Raw genomic sequence first — 23,308 nt, forward strand, 5'->3', positions numbered from 1 at the left:
TTAGTACTGGGATCACTGGATAATCATTTGAGTGGTGAGGAAAACGGTAGAATCCTAATTCATACTTTATTTTAGAATGATTCTAGAATCATCGTAATTTAAATTTACAAAATAAAATAAATATAAGATGTAGATAATCATTTCTGGGGGCACCTGGGTGGCTCAGTCAGTTAAGCGTCTGGCTCTTGATTTTGGTTTGGTCCGTGAGATCAAGCTCTGTGTTCGCGCAGAGCCTGCTTGGGATTCTCTCTCCCATTCTCTCTGCCCCTCCCCTCTCTCACACACTCTCACACACTCACTCTCTCAAAATTAAATAAACTTTTAAAAAAGATAACCATTTACAGTATAGTAAAAACGACCTTTCTCAAAGGACATCAATGCTAGAAACCATTAAGAAAAATTCCATATAGTTCAGTGTCTGAGAGACTCAGTCTCCCTCTCCCTCTGCCTCTCCCCTGCTCATGCTCTGTTTCTCTCTGTCTCAAAAATAAATAAATGTTAAAAACTGTTTTAAAAAAAGAAAAATTCCATGTAGGACAAAATCAACCATTGTATTTTTAGTTTTCTATTTATGCCAGCTATTTTTCCTTTTTTCTCCTTCCTTGCCCTCTTGAATTTTTCAAGTGTTTATTATTTTACTTCTCCCCTGTTGATTATACATTCTTTTATCATTTTGTTAGTTTCTCTTGACTTATTACAGTCTGCCTTAAATTAATTATCCATTAACCCAAGGACCTTACAACACTTTAACTCCAGTTACTGCCTCCAGTCTTTTGTGCTATGCTCAGACATTTAATTCTACTGTGTTTGTCTGAGTCTTCTGAGAAGCAGATGCCATGACATATGGTTAAATGTACAAGGACTTTATTAGGGAGGATGACTATGAGGGAAAACGCCTGTGAGAGAAAATGAGGAGGAAGCTAGAGTATGATGGAAGTCTCAACCTGGGTTTGGAAAGTTGAGAGGGAAGAAAAGTTGAGTTGGAAGTGTCCTAGAATGCCACACCATCTAAGAAAACCTTTGCAAGCCTATCAGGGGTTCCTTGACCCAAAGTCGGCCGTTGGAGGATTCCCATGATCCCAGGAATTCCTTAGTCTCCCTGCCTCTTTCAGTCATTGGCAAGGAGCAGCCTGTGGGAAGCATAGTCTCAATACTACACAAAATCCATGCACGACGTATTTTGAACACTGCAGCTATGGCCATTGGTCATAAAATTATCATTTTAAATACTCAATATTCATTTAGTTTTACCCACTTATTTCCTGTTTTTGTTGCTCTTCATTCACTCCTGCTTACCGTGCTGATATCCGAGATCATTTTTCCTGCCTGAAGAATGACTCTTACTATTTTAGTGCCAATTGGCTACTGACAAATTTTGTTTTATTTCAACTTCATTTTTGGAGGAGATTTTCACTGGTATTGAGTTCTAAATGACTAGTCATTATTTGTCTTCATCACTTTAAAGGTGTCCTTTATAGTCTTCTGGATTCCTTCCCATCTAGTAAAAAGTTCATCGGTCAGTCCCATATTTGCTCCTTTGAAGATAATATGTATCTTTTCTCTCACTGCTTTTAAGATTTTCTCTCTGTTGGTTGTTGTTTGGTTGGGCTTTTTCCTTTAGAAATCTTACTATGATGTGCCCAGGTATGGTTTCTTTTCATTTATTCTTGTGGTGTATAGAGCTTGAAGCTGTGGATTAATGACTTTTATTAGTTTTGGGAAATTCTTGGCCAGTATCTCTTCAAATATTGCTTTTGCCCCTCCATATTCTCTCTGTCCTTTCCTGCTGAGACTCCAATTACATATGTGTGAGACCTTTTCACTGAGTCTGAGATGGCTCTCACACTCTTTTTTTTTTTTTAATGTTTATTTATTTTTTTGAGACAGAGAGAGACACAGCATGAGCAGGGAAGGGGCAGAGAGAGAAAGGGAGACACAGAATGTGAAGCAGGCTCCAGGCTCTGAGCTGTCAGCACAGAGCCCGACGCGGGGCTCGAACTCACGAACTGTGAGATCGTGAGCTGAGCCGAAGTCGGACGCTTAACCGACTGAGCCACCCAGGCGCCCCTCTCACACTCTTATCTATATTTTCTAACTTTTACCTCTCTGCTACAATCAGGAGAGTTTCTACTGATCTTCCAGTTAATAATTTATTTTGCTAAGTCTAATCTGTTATTAAATCAATCCATTGAATTCTTAATTGCAGTAATTAGAATGCTATAGTGCTTTGATCACAAACTCCACTCGCCCCCCCAGACCCTTTGCTTCTTACACACACAAGTTAACAATTACTCTCTGATTGTTCTCTTCATGTTCACCACGTGTGTAAGATCTTGTTTTCTTCACATCACCATGTGTGTAAGATCTTGAGAGCTCAATAAATACGCACACAAAAGCTTTGTTTGGGGCTCTTGTCTCCTCCCAGACACTAGTCTCTCTCGTATTCAATTCTATGTCTGCTCTCTTGCTGCACAGGAGAGAACTCCAGACTCCTAGTCTGTGACAAAGCTAGTTTGTGGATACCAATGGGTTAGTTTCTATTGTCTGCTTTCTCTTGGTTTTTGGTCATTTAGTCTTATTACCTGGCACGTCTGATAATTTTTTACCCAATGTTGGAAACTATGAATGAAAATTTGTAGAAGCTCTTCATATTTTCAACAGAGGATTTAATTTTCTTCTGGTAAACACACAGAATATAGGTAGATTACCTACTGATCCAGTTGTGACTGGCCTGGTCCCTGTTTCTTCTTTCTCCTAAGTGTAGTTTTTCTGGGCTGAAAGGCTGGGGTGTTTCCCAGGCCTCTTCTTGATTGGCAATCAAATTTAAGTTTTGTCCCTAAAGCCTTGTGAGAGTCCCACGTCTCTACTTAGCTTTTTAAGCAGTTAGCAACTACTCTGGTCTTGATTTCTCAGTGTCTCATCCTACATATGTGCCGCTTAGAAGTCAATGATTGCTTTAAGGAGAAATTGTGACAAGAAGGTCAGGTGCTTCTCAGAGTGTAGATAATCTTTTCTCAATCTGTTGAACCTAGACCCTCATGTCCTAACTGTTTCAGGCATTCACCTATGCCTTCATACAGTGGCTTTTATTCTTCCAGCTTTTTTGTTTTATTCCTCCAGATTTTATAGGTATTCTTAGGGGGAGGTTAGTCTAACACTAGTTACTCCTTAATAACCAGAAGCAGAAGTCCAGCTCTGTGCTTTTAACCCTCCACTGTTGTGCCTCCCACCAGTCTCTTTTTACCCTCACGTAGTATCAATTTCTCAATAACAGTAATGAACATGATAGACCCATATTGGAACAAGTACAGTTACAATAAAAACCCATAAAACATACAGTTCCTGGTATCAGATATTTTCAGATACTTTATATTGACAATGTTTAGGAGCACCTGGGTGGCTCAGTCAGTTAAGCATCTGACCCTTGGTCTCGGCTCTGGTCATGATCTCACGATTTGTGAATTTGAGCCTCACATCAGGCTCTGCACTGACAGCACAGAGCCTGCTTGGGATTCTCTCTCTCCCTCTGTCTCTGTGCCCATCCCTGCTTTCTCTCTCTCTTCCTCACAAATAAATAAATCAACTTAAAAAAAAAAAAGAGGAAATGTTTAACTACTGCATTAAAATTAGTTCTAAAGAAACAAGTAACTTCAACATGGTTGACCACAGCTATTTGTTTGCTCTCTCCTAATACCCTACTACAATGACAGTAAAGGAATAAAAAACGAAATAACCCACAAAGAAAGCATGAAAAGCAAGCATTTCTGCCCCCTCCCATTCCCATGATATATGGGAATAATTAAAAGAAAAAAGCTTACAGCAAGTCTGTACTCAAGATGTGATTCTGTGACATTTCAAATTAAAATAAAACTGACTTCCATATAAAATTATGTTCTGTCCTCAGTCAACATGTTACCAACTGTTTTATGTTAATAGCAAATTTTCCATTTCTCCACAGGATAGCTATGACTTCAAATTCAAGAAAAATAATTTATAGATAACTTGTTATAGGAGCAAATCTTTCTGTTAATTTTGAGAAAATGCAGGAAGAAAAAAAAAGGGGGTGTACCTGAAAACAGCCCTTCACATTAAAACTAAACAATAAAGCAACTTCTCTCTATCCACTTCTATCCAGCAGACACATAGCTTCTGCACCTAGTGAGATTTTAAAATGATTCAAATCTAAATTCCTATAAATGGCAAATTTTAATGAAAACAGTGTCAGAACCATAACACTGCAATAATACAGGTATTATGAAAATGTTTTCTGTATTCAAAACCTGCAATTCTCAAAATGAAGGGAGGATTTACATGATCACTTGACTAGGATAGCTATAAGTAATCCACTAGCACGCATTGAATAAGTACTGAGACCGCAGTAGCAGGGTTCAGTAAAATGAATGCAAAACACAGGGTGCAATTTCATTGCAATTTAAACTAGTTATTTAAAATACATGAGTGAATATAGATACAATTTGGATATACATGCAGCACAGTTAATAGCTATCAGGTAGCTGGAAAGACGAGAGGTAGGCTCTTCCATCTAGAAAAATCATAGGAAAAATTAACTATAATGTACTAGTAGACAATTTTCTATGAAAGTATTGGGAAGACATTTATTCTTTTGGCAAAGCACAGAAAGCTGGATGAACTGTACACTTGGGAAGAAAAATAAGTTTCATGTCAGATGCAAGTCTTGCTATAATCATGTATGCATTTTAAATCTAGGGGCGCCTGGGTGGCGCAGTCGGTTAAGCGTCCGACTTCAGCCAGGTCACGATCTCGCGGTCCGTTAGTTCGAGCCCCGCGTCAGGCTCTGGGCTGATGGCTCGGAGCCTGGAACCTGTTTCCGATTCTGTGTCTCCCTCTCTCTCTGCCCCTCCCCCGTTCATGCTCTGTCTCTCTCTGTCCCAAAAATAAATAAACGTTGAAAAAAAAATTTTTTTTTAAAAAATAAATCTATAACTCAGTTATTTTGTAGTTAAATATAACAGAATTAATTATTCTGATGCAGTGGCTAATTAATTTATAATTACCTCTATTTTTTCTTTTGTCCAATTACCCTAAACCTTACGATTCCTGACATTTTCCTCTCCACCTGAATTATGTGTTGTTATTCTTCATTTTTTAAAAGGAATACCTGCTAATTTATGTCCTGAGCCTCTAAACTTATTGCCAGAAAAAAAGTACACAACAGCAATCTTTGTTACATTATCTGCAAGTTATGGCTTAATCCAACGAACAATCCTTTGTCAACTTCATCAAAAACACTTATGAAACACACACAACATATTACTGCAAGACACTGAACTAGGTGCTGAGAGAAATGTAAGTTCAAATAAGAGAGTCCATTTTTTTCAGTTTCATAGAGGAGATAAACGAGCAGTTTCCTCATTCATAAAATGAAGCTAATACCCAATTCATGGTTCCCTGGAGAACATAATGTAATCACTTAGCACAATGTCTAGCCCTTGATAGCTTTTAATAAATGGGAATAGATATGCTGCAATTGCTACTCCATCTCTACTTTTACAACAATAGTAAGTCTAAAATTATAATCCTTGGAATAACACATTTTGGCATTTTCTACATATCCATCCACATGAAAAAAAAAGATCATTTAAATAAACTATTTATTAAATGACAAGCTAACATTAAGAAACTTTACAAGAAACCTTTCAAACGGTAAGACATTTTGCTGGAAAGCAAAATGTAAGTAAGATACTAAATACTTTGAAAACAATGATATCAAGGCATTCTAAAAAGTCACAAAATTTTTTCTGCCATACCAAATAGATAACATAATTGCTTTCTTTAATAGATACCTAAGAGGCAAATACCAATCACTGATCTCTGAGTAGTTGCTTTCTCATTGATTTACAGAACCATATTATCCTTCAAGTGAAAGAATATATTAGTCACATATTTTGGAATATTAGTGGAATGACCCATTCACTAGTTATTTCACTCAATAATCTTCTAAATAAAAGGTGTTTTTCTGGAGTTCTTTGGAGGCAAAGGGACAAAGATACATTACAAGTTATTTTTTAAGAATTAGTGGTAACTAGAAGAGGCTGGCTAGCTCAGTCAGTTAGGCATCCAACTCTTGATTTTGGCTCAGGTCATGATCTCAGGGTTTGTGAGACTGAGCCCCACATCAGGCTCTGTGCTGTCAATGGGGAGCCAGCTTGGGATTCTCTCTCTCCTCTCTCTGCTCCTTCCTCTGCTCATGTTCTAACTCTCTCAAAACGAATAAATAAACATTTTTTAAAAGAGTAGTAACTAAATATAAAAATGGAAAGATATACTAATTAACAGGCAATTTAAAAATCACAATTTTTTTAACAAACATAAGAATATGTCTAATCTTACTAGTAACAGATCTGTTTTAAAATAATAACATGTCATGAATAGACACTTCTCCAAAGAAGACATCCAGATGGCCAACTGACACATGAAAAAATGCTCAACATCACTCATCATCAGGGAAATACAAATCAAAACCACAATGAGATATCACCTCACGCCTGTCAGAATGGCTAACATTAACAACTCAGGCAACAATAGATGTTGGCGAGGATGCGGAGGAAGAGGATCTTTTTTTGCACTGCTGGTGGGAATGCAAACTGGTGCAGCCACTCTGGAAAACAGTATGGAGGTTCCTCAAAAAACTAAAAATAGAACTACCCTATGACCCAGCAATTGCACTACTAGATATTTATCCAAGGGATACAGGTGTGCTGTTTTGAAGGGACACATGCACCCCAATGTCTATAGCAGCACTGTGAACAATAGCCAAAGTATGGAAAGAGCCCAGATGTCCACTGATGGATGAATGGATAAAGAAGATGTGGTATATCTATACAATGGAGTATTACTCGGCAATCAAAAAGAATGAAATCTTGCCATTTGCAACTACATGGATGGAACTAGAAGGTATTATGCGAAGCGAAATTAGTCAGAGAAAGTCAAGTATCATATGACTTCACTCATATGAGGACTTTAAGATACAAAACAGATAAACACAAGGGAAAGGAAGCAAAAATAATACAAAAACAGGGAAGGGGACAAAACATAAGAGACTCTTAAATATGGAGAACAAACAAAGGTTACTGGAGGAGTGTGGGAGGGGGGATGGGCTAAATGGGTAAGGGGCATTAAGGAATCTACTCCTGAAGTCACTGTTGCACTATATGCTAAGTTGGATGTAAATTAAAAAATTAATTAAAAATAAATAAAGGCAATGAGATATTTAAAAACTGTTTATAGAATAGGGTAAAAATAGAGATAGAAGAAAAGAAAAATAAAGATAAAAACCATACAATTTAAAAAATAATAAATAAATAAAATAGTAACATGTCACTTTTGCCTACACAATTTATTAAGGTTGAATAAAAATAATATCCTACATTGATAAATATATTAGAACGGCACTCAAATATTGCTGGTAGAAATTTAATTTGATGCAACTTTTCTGGTGGCCATTTTGACAATGTGTTTCAAAAGCCTTTAAACATGCATATGCTATGACCCTACATTCTACTTCTAGAAACATATTCTAGGAAAATAATCATGAATGAGAATATAAATAAGGTGTAAGCATATTACATAATTTTCAGTACTGAAAAACTAAAAACAACCTAGATAATGGGGAATTTGTTAACTAAAGTATGAGTCATACAATCAATCATTACTATATAATGATTATAATACAACCATATGGAAGTAAACAAGATATCACAATATTAGAATACTATGCATCTTTAAAAAAATTTTTTTAATGTTTATTCATTTTTGAAAGACAGAAACTGAGCACAAGCAGGGGTGGGGCGGGGGGGGGGAGGGGGGGACACAGAATCTGAAGCAGGCTCCAGGCTCTGAACTGTCAGCACAGAGCCCGACATGGGGCTCAAACTCACAAACCATGAGATCATGACCCGAGCCGAAGTGGGACACTTAACCACCCAGGCGCCCCTAGAATACTATGCATCTTTTAAAAATGAGAAAGTTCTGGGGCGCCTGGGTGGCGCAGTCGGTTAAGCGTCCGACTTCAGCCAGGTCACGATCTCGCGGTCCGTGAGTTCGAGCCCCGCGTCAGGCTCTGGGCTGATGGCTCGGAGCCTGGAGCCTGTTTCCGATTCTGTGTCTCCCTCTCTCTCTGCCCCTCCCCCGTTCATGCTCTGTATCTCTCTGTCCCAAAAATAAATAAACGTTGAAAAAAAAAAATTTTTTTTTAAAATGAGAAAGTTCTGTACATATCAAAACAGAATTATCTATATTATATATTGCTAACTAAAGAAAAGTTATGTGCAGAAATGTGTATATGGCATACTGCCATTTCTGTAAAAAAAAGAAAAAAGAAAAAATTACATATACATATTTGTTTCATTAAGCATATATTATATCTGGAAGACATAAGGGAATACCTATGGAAAAAAGAAATGAGTATCTAGAGACAGAGTAGGAATATACTCTTGTATACTCTTGTGTACCTGTGGATTTTGAATCATGTGAATATATTTCTATTTCTATAAGTAAAATAATGTCATAGAATATTAAATAACATAGGAAGGAGTTCTGCTTTCAATTAAGCTAAGTAAGTTCCTATCAGACCAGCCCTCCCTTAGATAACTATAAACTTGGGATGTAATACAAACTATCAGGCACCTGCGTGGCTCAGTCGGTTAAGTATGTGACTTTGGCTCAGGGCATGATCCCGAGAGATCATGGGTTCGAGTCCTGAATCAGGTGAGCTTGAGCCCCACTTGGGTGAACACAAGCCCCACTTTGGGTGAGCCCCACTTCTCTCTCTCTCATTGTCTCTCTCTCTCCCTCCCTCCCTCTCTCTTTGCCCTCACTTGCACCCTCTCTCTTTCTCAGAAAAATACAGACTACCTGAAGGTTCTTTACAGTGAACAAAAGCAGGAAAATTCTGGAGGGGGACATTTGGAAGATGGGATGAAACACAGGATAAATTTCCTATTTGTGTTCTGGCTTTAGCTCAAGGGAAGGCCACAGTCAATGCTGTGCAGTATTGTGCAGGTATTTACAGAAAATCTCCGTCTTTCTGGCTTGAAGAACCAGAGGTCAACCACAGGTACTAGAAAGGGAAGGAGGAATCCCATAAAAGACGGAGTTACAGAGAAGAACCCCCAAATTCTGTGGAAAAAAAAAACCTGCCCAAATCTCCATCTGCTGTGTGAATTGCCATGTGAGGCAGTTTGCAAGCAGCTCAGCTAAAGATGAAAGAACTCAGCTGAAATTTGAGTTGCCCGCCCGTTGGGTTTACAGATTGAGTACAACCAATTAAATTGTCTGCCAAATCAAGAGTTACTTCTTTTTAGGTGAGTTTTGGTGGTTTGTGGCTTTCAAGGAATTAGTTCGTTTCCTTTACTTATTGAATACACTTAGAGCTGTTTGTAGTATTCCTCTATTACCTTCCTTATTGTGCTGTGGTTGATAATGATATTTCTCTTCCTGACATATAACTTGTGTTGTTTTCCTCTTTTTCTTTGTCAAACTGTCTACAGTGTATCAATTTTATTGCTCTTTTCAAAGAACCAGCTTTTGGTTTGATCAATTTTCTCCACTGCTTTGTTATTTTCAATGTTATTGATTTCTGCTCTTGTTTTTATTATTTCCTTAGTTGACTGGGATTTTTGTTTGGTTTGGTTTGTTTGATTCATTTTGTTTCCTTTCTTTTTTTTTTATTTAAAAAAAATTGTTTAATGTTTTTTTATTTTTGAGAGAGGGAGAAACGGACCACAAGTGGGGGAGGGTTAGAGAGAGGAGACACAGAATCCGAAGCAGGCTCCAGGCTCTGAGCTGTCAGCACAGAGCTTGACGTGGGGCTCAAACTCACAAACCAGGAGATCATGACCTGAGCCCAAGTCAGACGCTTAACCAACTGAGCCACCCAGGCGCCTCCATTTTGTTTCATTTCTTAAGGTTGAAAGTTTAAGTATATTATTGATTTAAGACCTTTCTTATTATGTTCTGTGAGCACTAAATGCTATAAGTTTCCCTGTAAGCACTACTTTTGCTGCATCCCATAAATTTTGGTATATTCATTTTCACTTCATTCCACTCAAAATATTTTCTAATTTCCCTTGAGACTTCTTTTTTTGACCCACAGATTAAAAGTATGTTGTGCAATTTCCAAGTATTTGGGGACTTTCCAGATATCCTTCTAAAATTGATTTTTAATTTCATTTCATTATCACCAGAAACCATCCTTTGCTCACTGTTTCTTTTAAATTTGGTAAGATTTGTTTTATGACCCAGGATATGGGTAATCTTGATGTTTGATGTGCACTTGAAAAGAATATATGTTACACTGTTGTTGGGTGGAGTATCCTATAAATAATCAGTTAGATATAGTGGTTGATGGTATTATTCAGGTTTTTTATTATCCTTGCAGATTTCCTGTCCAGTGGTTCTTCTGATAACTAAAAGAGAAGTACTGAAGTCTCCAATTATAATTATGAAATTGTCTATTTTTCCTTTCAATTCTGTCAGTTCTTCATGTATTTTGAAGTTTTGTTGTTAGATGCATATATATTTACCAGGGAAACATAATAAGCCTAAAATAACCTTTCTTTGATTATGTAGTGTCCCTCTTTCTCCCTGGTATTTCATCTTGCTCTAAAGTCTAATTTGTCTAAGGGCACCTGGGTGGCTCAGTTGGTTGAGCATCTGACTTAGGCTCAGGTTTGTGGGTTCAAACCCTGCATCAGGCTCTGTGCTGATAGCTCAGAGCATGGAGCCTACTTCAGATTCTGTGTCTCCTTCTCCCTCTGCCCCTCCCTGCTCATGCTCTGTCTCTCTCTCTCTCTCTCTCTCTCTCTCTCAGAAATGAATACATGTTTAAAAAAATTTAAAAATAAAAGAATTATTATCCTCTCAAAATTATATAGTGCTTCAGTCATCTCAGAGGAAAAAAAAGCTTACAATATCAGTTTACAAAATTTCAGTTTAATACAACTATATCTCTACTAAGAATAATTCCCCCCAAACCAGATTTTATCATATCCACATTATACCTAGACAAAATATAATTTTTCATTCTGATATTATTTCAATGATAAAATTACCTTTGTGCTTATTCAGAAGCTTGTAGCCTTCACAGTATCTGCCTGGTGAAAGCATCATCTTGGCTGTGTCAAGATAAGAGTATGTTGCAGCAAAATCAAACTCCGTTTTACCATCCCACCAACCTTTCTGCTTAGCATAGTTTCTCAGGTCTGAATGTTCCCGATCAATCTTGGTTGTTATAGAAAGCTGATTAGAAATATTACGAACTCCCTCTATTTTCAAAGAAGAACAAGGAAAGGGAAGAGAAAAATCACATTTAACATACTGTATTTATCTGTACATTATAATTATTAACCACTATTTAAATGTGAATGTAGACTTCTCATCTATTACACACTCAAAGAGATAAAAGAATTACTTTAAAAAAATTTTTTTTAAGTTTATTCATTTTGAGAGAGACAGAGCATGTGAATAGGGAAGGGGCAGAGAGAAAGGGAGAGAGAATCCCAAGCAGGCTCCATACTGTCAGGACAGAGCCTGACACAGCGCTCAATCCCACGAAATGTGAGATCACGACCTGAGCTGAAGTCAGACACATAAGTGACTGAGCCACCCAGGCACCCCCTAGAAGTTACTTTTTAAGAAGTAGTCATAAATAATATTAGAACAGAAATATAAGACTTTGCAAAATATCATGGCACTAAGTTATAACAAATTTTCAACTAAAAAACAAAACAGGTGGGAGGGAGGGGAGGGTGGGTGATGGGTATTGAGGAGGGCACCTTTTGGGATGAGCACTGGGTGTTGTATGGAAACCAATTTGACAATAAACTTCATATATTGAAAAAAAAATAAAAAATAAATAAAAAATAAAAAACAAAACAGAAGAAACAATAAAAACCAGTTCTAAAGAGATCATAGTAAATAAAAGAGATCACGAAAAATGAAAATTGATGAATGTTTTAAAACAGATTTAGAATAACACTCTGACAAGTAGAAATCAATTGCCCCCCAATTAGAAAATAATAAAATGTCTAAATTCACTTTTATATCTTAACAAACACACAGGCAAAATATAAAATGAAATGTCCATCAAAACTGGCAATGACTTATTTTGAAAAATAACATCCAAATCCTCCAAAGCTCAAGGCTACCTTCATGAAGACTTTCTGAATTTTTCCAGTCCACAATTACTTTTCCCTTCTCTAATTGTTCACAGCATCTATGTGCCTGAATCATTCATGCAACATGTAATATTTTCTCATGTGTACCTTATCTCCCCTGTAAAACTAGGAGATCCAGGAGGTAAGTACATAGGAAGTACATGATCATGCTTAAGCACAAGACTGTACTCTAATGAAAGAATATTGAACTGGGAGTCAGGATGGAAAGAATTAAATTCTAAGCCTTTCAATCACTGCCTTGAGTAAGTCACATCCCTTTTCTGGATTTCCTCACTTTAAGAATGAAAGGAATATTTGATCACAAAGAAACCACAAAAAACATGTAAAGCATCCCAAAACAATCAAATTGTGTTATTCAGTGTTTATGCTTTACTATAATATCAACATATTCTTTCCAACCCTAATGGACAGACACAAATCCCCAGCAACACTCCCCTTGCCTTACCTCCTTATGCATGTGTGATCAAATTTTTGAGTTCAGCCCAAAGGTAAATGAGGAAGAAATAGCAAGGGGTTATTAAGTGGAAAAGTACTATAAAACAGCCAAGAGCAGCTGCACAGAAAATATATACAGGTCATATAAAATTAATATCATAATATGAAAAAGAGATAACATCATCTTTTCCTCTTTTTCAGAAAAGTTTTTTATAGTGCTCTTTCACTATTACATTCTTTCACATTTTTTTTCATTTCCCCTGCACTTTAACCCTTTATTGCACTGGATTATAAATCTTGAGAAACAATTAAATGCAATGTCTACAGTTAAGGGGGTTATTTTATTAATTGTAAAACAAACTAAAAACAAATTAAATCATGAGAAGTTGTCCATACCTTGTACTTTTTCTGCTGCCCAGTACTTCCCTGCAGTCTCCAGAATCCAGGCTTCTTTCCTATCAGCTATCAGGAAACTGTTGTGATAGCTGAATACCATCCTACCCTCTGAACAATTTCCACCCTGGCCATATTTTTCTAATAGATCAACAATGACATTGAGGGCTTTTTCAGCTGTATCAGCTCTTTCAAGGCCAAGTCTAAAATAAAAATATTAAAGTTCTCAGATTAAAATAAATTTCCATTATTTTTCTTAAATAATTTCATGTACATGAGATTTTATTTTATATTCAAAATAAAAGTTCTTTTTTAAGAACTTTATCTGTTTTAAGTTAACAGATAAACTGAAATCCAACTTTAAAAAAAATTTTTAACGTTTATTTTTTTATTATTATTTTTTAACGTTTATTTATTTATTTATTTTTTTTTTTTTTTCAACGTTTATTTATTTTCGGGACAGAGAGAGACAGAGCATGAACGGGGGAGGGGCAGAGAGAGAGGGAGACACAGAATCGGAAACAGGCTCCAGGCTCTGAGCCATCAGCCCAGAGCCCGACGCGGGGCTCGAACTCCCGGACCGCGAGATCGTGACCTGGCTGAAGTCGGACGCTTAACCGACTGCGCCACCCAGGCGCCCCAACGTTTATTTATTTTTGAGACAGAGAGAGACAGAGCATGAATGCGGGAGGGTCAGAGAGAGGGAGACACAGACTCTGAAACAGGCTCCGGGCTCCGAGCTGTCAGCACAGAGCCCGACGCGCGGCTCGAACTCACGGACCGCGAGATCATGACCTGAGCCGAAGTCGGCTGCTCAACCGACTGAGCCATCCAGGCGCCCCAACGTTTATTATTTTTGAGAGAGACAGAGAGACAGAGACAGAGCACAAGAGAGGGAGGGGCAGAAGAGAGTGAAAGACACAGAATCTGAAGCAGGCTCCAGGCTCCAAGCTGTCAGCACAGAGCTCAGTGCAGGGCTCGAACTCACAAACTGTGAGAACATGACCTGAGCCAAAGCTGAACGCTTAACTGACTGAGCCACCCAGGCACCCCTGAAATCCAACTTCTAAGCCATTCCTTCTGAAGTCAGTTTGAAATCATGAAAATAAAGTTTTTGGAGTGAAATAGCTCAATGTTAAAATTCCAATGTGGTAACTTATTGCCAAGTTGCTTTATCTCTGTACCTCAGGTATCTCATCTGTAAAATGAGGATAATAATATATAGTCCATGAGGTTACTGTGAGAATTAAGGTCTGATAAAGTATATTTGGTATTTCCAATAAACCATAATTTTCAACTCCTTCTCTCAATGATATTTGAGTCTTCAAATTACATGCCTATATGGGCATACTTTGGAGATAATGCAGGAGCAGTTACAGGCCACTGGAATAAAATGAATATTGCGAAAAGTGAGTCAAATGAATTTTTTGGTTTCCAAGTGTATATAAAAGTTATGTTCACACTATGCTGTAGTCTATTAAGTATGCAACAGCATTACGTCTAAAAAAACAATTATATACCTTAATTTAAAAATTAATTTAAAACTATTGCTAAAAAATGCTAACCATTATCTGAGCTTTCAATAAGTTATAATCACTGATTACAGATCACCATAATATAATAATAATAAAAAGTTTGAAATAGTGTGAGAACTGGGGCGCCTGGGTGACTCAGTCAGTTGAGCGTCCAACTCTTGGTTTTGGCTCAGGTCATGATCTCACAGCTCATGAATTCAAACCCCACATTGGGCTCTGTGCTGACAGTGCAGACCTGCTTGGGATTCTCCCTCCCTCTCTCTGCCCCTCCCCCACTCATGCTGTCTCTGTCTCCCTCAAAATAAATAAATAAACTTAAAAAAATACACAAATAAAAAAAATAGCGAGACACAAAAATTGTGTGACACCAAAATGTGACACAGAGACACAAAGTGAGCAAATGCTATTGTAAAAAATGGCACCAACAGACTTGCCTGACACAGCATCGCCACAAACCTTCCATTTCTAAAAAATGCAATATCTGTGAAGTGCAATAAAGGAAACCATAATAAAGTGAGGTATGCCTGTATTCTAAAGCATTTTAACACAAACTATGAAGTATCGACATCCCCAAAATGGGACAAAAATAGGAAAATAAAACTGGCAAGAGTTATACCAAAATTAAAATTTTAGACATGGTCTATACCAGAAAAATATAATTAAAAAATAACCTGACAAGATCCATGCCCAGTAGCGCCTCTTCATCACACACTTCTTCTCTTCCCCATACAGCTTCATTCCCAATGCAAACTCCATGCTCGTTGGCTCCCATTTCTGCCCCCCATAACCAAGCTGGGCGACTGAGGACAACAGCATATGTTTCAGGAACTTGATCAATTTCTATGTAAGTACACTGTAAAGAAAGGCATAACAACGACCATAAAACCAAAAAAGAAAAAGTTACCAAATTCTAGAATCCTAAAAATCAATCAGAAGACATGTCCGTTATGAAATAAAGTATAACTAACTTAAAATTTCAATAATAAAGTCATTACCCTTAAAACATATTCAGAATTGACCCTAAAGCTTTTATTCATTCAAATATTTACTAAGCATCTCCTCTTATAAAGTACTCTGCTAAGAGATGTGTTAGTTACAAAGATGAATTAGATACAGATCTTGCTTTCAAGAAACTAAAACTTGCACATTAACTAAAATATAACAAAATGTAAAGTATAAGGGCTGTGAAGAAAGATAAAAATGAGGTGCTAATGGAAGCTCAGTCTATAGAGAGATAGTTTCTAGTTGTGAAATCTTGAAACATTTTGTAGAGGAGGATGTATTGAGTTGATGCTTAAGGGAGGAGACCTCAATCTCAATGTCTAGTATTTCTTAATTAGTGACCTAAGTCCCATATGTTAGCCCTTACATACAAGAGAATTGCTTGTATGAATTACATACAAGAGAATTATGTAGCATGTGAAAGTCAACTATCTGGTATGTCCACAGTAGTGAAAAGAATAAGAACCACTGGCTTCAGAACAGGAGAAATTTAAACATAAAGAGAGAAAGTGGAAAGGGACCCATGGTAAATAAATAGTCTCAGCAAAAGAAAAAAAATTTTCCCTGTATACAGAAAACATCTAATATTTAATATATTTTATTATTAGAATATCAATAAAATGAAATCTAAAAAATATATGTTAGCAATAAAAGCATAACGTGAAACTTTAAGTTCCGTGTTGAATGGGTTTTTAATAAAAATTTTTAAAGGATCGTTTAATTAATGTGTGTACTACTGAATGATTGCATAAAATGCATATTAATAATGTAACCACAGGGCCCCATAAACCTTTTTTGATGTTAAAACTGTTATTTCCAGAGATTGGAATGACTTTCTCTATTCTACACCAATCAGAATCCTTTTTGGCCATCAAACTCCAGCTGAATCCCAGCTCCTGGGGAAGCCTTCCTCAATCTCTAGTCTGAATTAATTGCTCCTTCTCTATTGCTGACACAACTTGTGGCTCTTATTAAAGCATCCCACTTTACAATGGGGTTAATTACATATACATCCTATTCCTCTACTAGACTCTAAGCTCCTGGAAGACAGAACTAACCTTGACAGCAAGCGTTAAATCCTTGCCCTATTTGACATGCTTGCATATGATAAACATTCAAATATTTGATCAAAGAATCAACAACTATTTTCTATTGTTTTTTCAGCTTCCTCCACATCACTGAAAGAAAAGACCAGAAGTCTAATTCTGACTCAAATTATTTTTCAAATTTAAATTCTTGAATTTTTAACTTCTAGAGTCTCTGCCAAATAACTAGCTAATTAAAAAGCTGCTTATGATACTTTTAAAGAAAACTATTGCTAACAAAACATGTACTTCACCTACCTGAAGATGTTCTCTCAGGTTCTCATGAACTGCAGCAGGAAAATAAACTACCTCCTGTACTTCATCATACAATCTATCTGAATTTTTTCCAAAAATAATCCTGTTATCAACCGTTGCTGGAGGTAATGCCACAAAAGTATCACAGGAACAAGGTTCCATTTTTTAAAAACTAAAAAACATACAGAAGATTCAAAATAAAAAGGGAGAAACATTTTTAGTATATACAAAACAAAGAGTTCTACTTGACAACCAAGGGATGTTATTGCCATATCAAATAAAGAGTGTTCATTAACGTTTTAAACTTTATACTGCACTACAAAAATCTGTAAGAAAATGACTTGGGAATGAAACTTGTACTACAAGAATCAATAAGAAAATGACATTACAAGTAACTTCTTCTAGTCTATAGGTTAAATTTATCCTCTAAGATCTTTCTCTCCTGAAGTTTTCCCTGAATCTCCTTTCAGTATTTCCATATTTGGGAACCCATGCACTTAACTCTACTGCTATGAAGACTATATTTGTGTACGCCTATGAGTTTCCATATTTGTGCACATATATGAGTCTCCTTCTGGACAAGAAGATCCATGAGGGCTGGGAGCGTGCTTTATTAATCTTTGTATTCTCATCACCTGAAGTTATGAAACATCCCAGTATTTCCTCAAAGGAAGGAAGGGTCTCCTTTGAGCTGGAGAAGAATACACCCAGATTATAATACTAAGGCTGAAATTTTAAGACTCACTGAATCAGACAAATACAAAAACATGTCAATCAAAATACCAAACTGTTGATATGTCTAGGAAGAAGTTCACATACATAACTTATAAATCCTGATTGTAGAATTTAGTATCAAGATTGTGTCCTCATTTGTAATTTGGAAAACCTGAAATCCTCAGTTTTGGTAGATCATATTTGCTTCCAGAATGGACATACTGTTTTAGAGTTTCCTGCTTTCCCTTATTTTATAATGCCCAAACTTTAGAATGGCTTTACACAAACAGATACTAGCAGTTTATTTTATTAAAAAAATTTTTTTTGAGAGAGAGAGAATCTTAACCAGGCTCCATGGTCAGCGACCCTGGGATCAGGACCTGAGCAGAACTCGAGATTGGATGATCCACTGACTGAGTCACCCAGGTAACCCATACTAGCAGTTTAAAAACAAAAAGTAAGTTTAATAAATGTTTCATTCAAAAGAAAACAAGTGACTCAAGTAAGAAAGAAACACATTCAGCCTGAAACTCCTAACACTTTACTCTTTTCTTGTTGTTGAAAGAGGGAAGTCACGATTGCTGCTGTTCTTTTCTGTGTAAATTTCAACCTTTATGTCCTAGGTCCAGTTCTATTTGTGTTCCAAAGTTAGTTATACCACTGCATGACCTTGGCATGCTATTCAATCTCGAACTAAGCCTTCTGCCTCATCGATAAATATCTCAGGAGGTTGTTATTAGAATTTAAAAAGACAGTGTGTAAAGCGTTTTTGCACAGTGCAAGGAACATATCAGACACTCAAATGAAAGCTGTTATTATTGGGCAGAAGAGTATATTTCTCATAAAAGACTTCTTCTTGTTATCATACCCACCCCCTCCTTGCTGAGGATTTGGTTGGTGGATCCCCTACAGCAAAGCAGCCATGTCCACTCAAAACCCTGGAGTCTGAAGGGCCGTCAAAATGCACTAGATGACCTATGCTAACTGGAGTCATACGAGAAGCTAAGGAAACACGCCACCTACTTAGGAAAACGCCTAGCACGTTTAGAAGGGGATGGCTTGAGAGTCTTTATTAACTCCCAGTACGCATTCATCATCAACAAATGTTTAGGAACATCTTTCTGAACCAGGCACGGTACAGCTGAGAATCCTCGCTCTTATGGAGTTGACATTCCATTTTATATGCTTTAGCGTTTTTAGAAATATCACATCGTTTGATCCACCCGATCCGTACGTACTACAGTTTGGACGAGAAGTACTATTTTCAAAGCGCATTCGAGAAAACTCGGTGCGGAGAACTTTATGTACCCGGAGTCAGAGTTCACAGAATAAAGAGGACGAACTTCAAGCACCCCTTGCCACCCAGCACACACTCTGCACCCCAGCTGGCGGCGCTCAGCCCGCAGCCGGCTCACCCCAGACCCGGGGCCTCTCCCGGAGCCCCTCGGTCCCGCCACGCCACAGCGCGCGGCTTCCCACCTAGCATCACAACTTTGCACGCCCCTGCCCCGTTCACGCCCCTCACCTGGCCTAGGAGCTACCCTCAGAGGAAGGGGTAAGGGGTGTGCTAGGGCGGGCGGAGGAGCTAGCGGCCGGAAGCTGTCACCTTTGACCGCGGAAGTTCCCGCTGCCACTGGAGGCGCAGTTCCGGTTAGGCGGCAGTATTTGTTTACGTTGTTCACAGTTCCAGTGGCCGCCGACCTCAGCTTAGGCTTCAAGATGGGGAAGTCTTTTGCCAATTTCATGTGCAAGAAGGACTTTCATCCCGCCTCCAAATCCAATATCAAGAAAGTGAGTAAGGGGAGCCGGGTAGGGTTCTGGCTCTTGGCGCCTGGGATCCCCAGGGCTGGAGGTGATGAAAGTGGTTGTGTCTGTGGGATTTCTGGAACAGTCGCCGCTTCCCCAGGCCTGACACCCTGGTCTTCCCGCCCCTTTTTCTCTGCTGAGAAACTCGCTAATAAAGCTGGCCTCGACGCTTATTCTCCATCAGCCGGGAGGCGGGCAGCCTTCGTCTGCCCGGTCGGCTTGTCATCTAGAATGTGTAAATCTGTAAGATACGAAGTATGATCATATGGTTCCTCGTTACTTTCTCAACTGTTTTTGGTTTTGTCTTTTCGGATCACAGGGATCGTGGCTTCTGAGCTCTGCTATCCTGTACAAAAGTGATTCCCTGTTTATTTAAGATAGCTCTTAAGAGGGAAATAAAGGCACCTCTTCCTGTCTTTATCCCACCCGATAATGTAGCGTCTGCCTGGTGAACTCTTTGAAGTTTGGCTGTTTATTTTACTTAATATTTTTTAAATTGACGTGTATACAACGTTACATTAGTTTCCGATATACAACGACGTTTGGCTTTTTTAAAAAATTTTTATTATTGTTTTTTTAAAGTAATCTCTACACTCAACGTGGAGCTCTAACTCCTGCCAAGGAAATCAAGAGGCGCTTGCTCTACCAACTTGGTCAGCCAAGCGCTCCCAGCACAGTCACTTTTAGCCCTGAGATCTTACACAAATACTTAATATCCTTTATCCTCAGCCTCCTAATCTATAAATTTAAAATGAACAGTATCAGTTGCCTTGACTTGTGAAATTGTTATGAGGACTAAATAAGCTGGTATAGATAAAGGCTTGAAACAAAGTACCACATAGAGGGATTGCTCAATAAAATGTTAATTGCTCCTATACACATACTTATTTTTAGCCTGCTCCTAAAATGCATGTATTACCCAGAGCTTCATCCTTGGCCTGTGCCTTACTTTATATGCTTTCCCAGGCAATCACGTCCAATTTCATGGTTTTAACTACTTCTTTACTCAGGACTCTCACAGTCTCACATTTCTTCTCCCAGCTTGGGGCATGTCAAGACAACTTTATACTGGAAATTATCATCTTGACATATTACAGGCATCTCAAACTCAACATGTCTGAAATGGATATGTCTTTCATTCAAAATCTGCTCTTCATTTTATACTTCCTATCTCATGAGTAGGAAATAGAGGTGGTAACACACATCCTGTCACCCAACCCAGAAATTCAAGATATATCCCTTTTCCGTTACCCCTTTATCTAGGTAGCTAATAAATTCAATTTGTCTTACCTTCCAAATATTTCGAATTCATCTCTCCTCTTTATCACTACTACCTGTTTTTTAGCTCAGACCCTCGCCATCTTCCACCTGAACTATTAAATTTCCTAACAGGTTTGGTTTTGGGGGGGCTTTGTTTGTTTGTTTTGGTTTTCTTGGCCTCCAGTCTTGACCCCTCTCAAATCCATTCTCTACATCGCTATCAGAATAACATTTTTTATTTGGCAACTTTATTGAGGTACAGTTCACATACTAGACAATTACCCACTTAAAGTGTACTGTTCAGTGGTTTTTAGTATATTCACAGATTTGTGCAGTCACCACCACAAACAATTTAGAATATTTTCATCATCTCCCCACAAGACCTGTATCTGTTAGCAGTTATTCTCTATTTGTCCTTACCACCATCCTGCCCCGCCCCCATCCCGAGGTAACCACTAACCTACTTTATTTCTGTGGGTTTGCCTATTCGGGATGTTTCCTAAAAATGTAATCATGCAATATATGGCCTTTTGTGGCTGGTTTCTTTCACTTACCATAACAGTTTTGAAGTTCATCCATGTTGTAGAACGTGTCAGTATTGTATTTCTTTTTATGGCTTAATAATTCCATTGTATTGATATAGTACATTTTATGTATCCATTCATCAGTTGAATATTTGGGTTGTTTCCATAGAGTGATCTTTTTAAAGCACAAATCTGATTGCTTGGCTTCTTAGTAAAATACTACAGGATTAAATCCTGGTTATCTGGCTTCAGTTTATTTTTCCTTCTTCATCCCCTATTGCTTCTCTCTTACCTCAGATTTTACACTCCAGTAATATTAAACTATTTAATTCTTATTTTGCACCTTTCGGCCTTTGTCTGAGCTTTTCCCTCTGCTAGTACTATCTTACCGTGTTTTTTTCCTTGGCAAATTTTGATCCTCTTCAAAACCCTGCTTGACATGTATGGTATTACTTATGTAGAGGGTTATTTGTTGAAGCAGAGTTTGTAATAGCAAAAGATTGGAAATTTCCTAAATGCCCGTCAGTACAACAGGAGATTGGTTAAGTAAATGATGGGATAGCTCCACAGTAAAATGATATTCAGCCCCTTCTCCCTCCAAAACCAAGAAACTTTTTTTAACTGACCTAGGAGTGATCTCTATGATACTCAATTTTATTTTATACATATTCTGTGTATACATGCAGTATATGTTACCATTTATGAAAAGAGTGAGAAAAGAATGTGTATGAGACATATATATATATATATATATATGTGTGTGTGTGTATATATATGTATACATGTATGTGTGTGTGTGTATATATATATATACATACGTGTGTGTATATATATACACACACATTGTTTTCTGTATATATGCATTAGAACATCTTTGGAAGGATATAGAAGAAATAATATCATTGGCTGCCTATGAATATATTTACTTAATTTAAAAATTAACTTCTGGAGCATCTGGGTAGCTCAGTTGGTTAAGCGTCGCATTTTGGCTCAGGTCATGATCTCGTGGTTCATGAATTCCAGTCTCACTTCAGATCTTCTGTCCCCCTCTCTCTGCCCGTCCCTCACTCATTCTTTCTCTCTCTCTCTTGCAAAGTAAATAAATAAACTTTAAAAAATATATTGGTAAAAAAAAAATTAACTTCTGAAAACCAAAACTTAGGCACCTGGGTGGCTCAGTCGATTAAGCATCTGACTTCAGCTCAGGTTCTGATCTCATGGTTCATGAGTTTGAGCCCCACATCAGGCTCTCTGCTGTCAGTGCAGAGACCACTTCAGATCCTCTGCCTCCCCCGCCCCCCGCTTCTCCCTTGCGCGCTCTCTCTCTCTCTCTCAAAAATAAATAAAAATTAAAAAATAACAAAATAAAAACCAAAACTTGCTATAAAGTATTCCATTATACCAGCCTTCTTCCCGTCCTCTAAAGTTAATCACCGTCTTGTTCTATTTCTTTATCTTGTATGTATTCCTATTATCCAGATAGCAAACTTTGTTATCACTTACACAGTTCATTTTTTTATTCTGAAATAGCTTAAACATACTTTTTTTATTAGCAGATTCTGAGCATTTTGAAGGCTAAGAATGTATTTTATTTTTATTCCAGTCCATGATACTCAGTATGTATTTCAGCTCTTGAGCAATTGAGACTGGTGAAATAACATTGTAAAATCTAAAACTTTAAATAAATGATAGTTATTCTGTTAGAAATGCCATGTTATGATTAGTGTGTTACTCTCCCAGGCAGTGACCCCTTGCATGTCTTTGTTGCAACTGTTTTCATTTTGAGCTGCAGTGAAAATTCCAAACATGTGCTTTTTACTGCCTATCCCAAGTGTAGGTTTTTCTTCTGTAACATTACACTGGTAAATATGAAGTCAGTGGAGAAAACGTTCAGAAACTTACCCCAAAAGAAATTTTTGGTATATTCTGTCCCTGAAGAATTCTTTTCATTTCTGTTTTTGCTTTCACTTCCATATGAATTCCTACTTGTCCATCTCACACTGTGTCCCCTTGGAACCTTCCTATTTCATCACTACTAAAATACTCGTGGGGCACCTGGGTGCCTCAGTCAGTTGACCTTC

At 37.6% G+C, this 23,308-nt stretch overlaps 2 protein-coding genes across 3 annotated transcripts in view; one reads left to right on the forward strand and one right to left on the reverse strand.

Annotated features, from left to right (window-relative positions):
• The window catches only part of SCRN3 (secernin 3), a 32,419-nt gene extending 13,196 nt beyond the window's left edge, over window positions 1-19,223 (reverse strand). Inside the window, exons 1-5 of one of the 2 annotated variants that reach the window (XM_047085508.1) lie at window positions 19,163-19,223; window positions 16,927-17,095; window positions 15,253-15,434; window positions 13,050-13,249; window positions 11,094-11,306 (exon numbers count right to left, since the gene is read on the reverse strand). In XM_047085508.1, the coding sequence (XP_046941464.1) occupies window positions 11,094-11,306; window positions 13,050-13,249; window positions 15,253-15,434; window positions 16,927-17,085 (754 nt within the window). In that variant the 5' untranslated portion in view covers window positions 17,086-17,095; window positions 19,163-19,223. The remainder of the gene's footprint in view (window positions 1-11,093; window positions 11,307-13,049; window positions 13,250-15,252; window positions 15,435-16,926; window positions 17,096-19,162) is intronic. The other variant, XM_047085509.1, reaches the window with a different exon arrangement.
• An 88-nt stretch (window positions 19,224-19,311) lies between these two features.
• CIR1 (corepressor interacting with RBPJ, CIR1) overlaps window positions 19,312-23,308 on the forward strand; it is a 44,576-nt gene continuing 40,579 nt past the window's right edge. The window contains exon 1 of the mRNA XM_047083382.1: window positions 19,312-19,428. Coding sequence (XP_046939338.1) covers window positions 19,357-19,428 — 72 coding nt within the window. The 5' untranslated portion in view covers window positions 19,312-19,356. The remainder of the gene's footprint in view (window positions 19,429-23,308) is intronic.

Source organism: Lynx rufus, unplaced genomic scaffold (assembly GCF_022079265.1).
Source record: "Lynx rufus isolate CCGP_SWC_20201006 ecotype Redwood Valley unplaced genomic scaffold, mLynRuf1.p SCAF_2, whole genome shotgun sequence".
Taxonomy (NCBI): domain Eukaryota; kingdom Metazoa; phylum Chordata; class Mammalia; order Carnivora; family Felidae; genus Lynx; species Lynx rufus.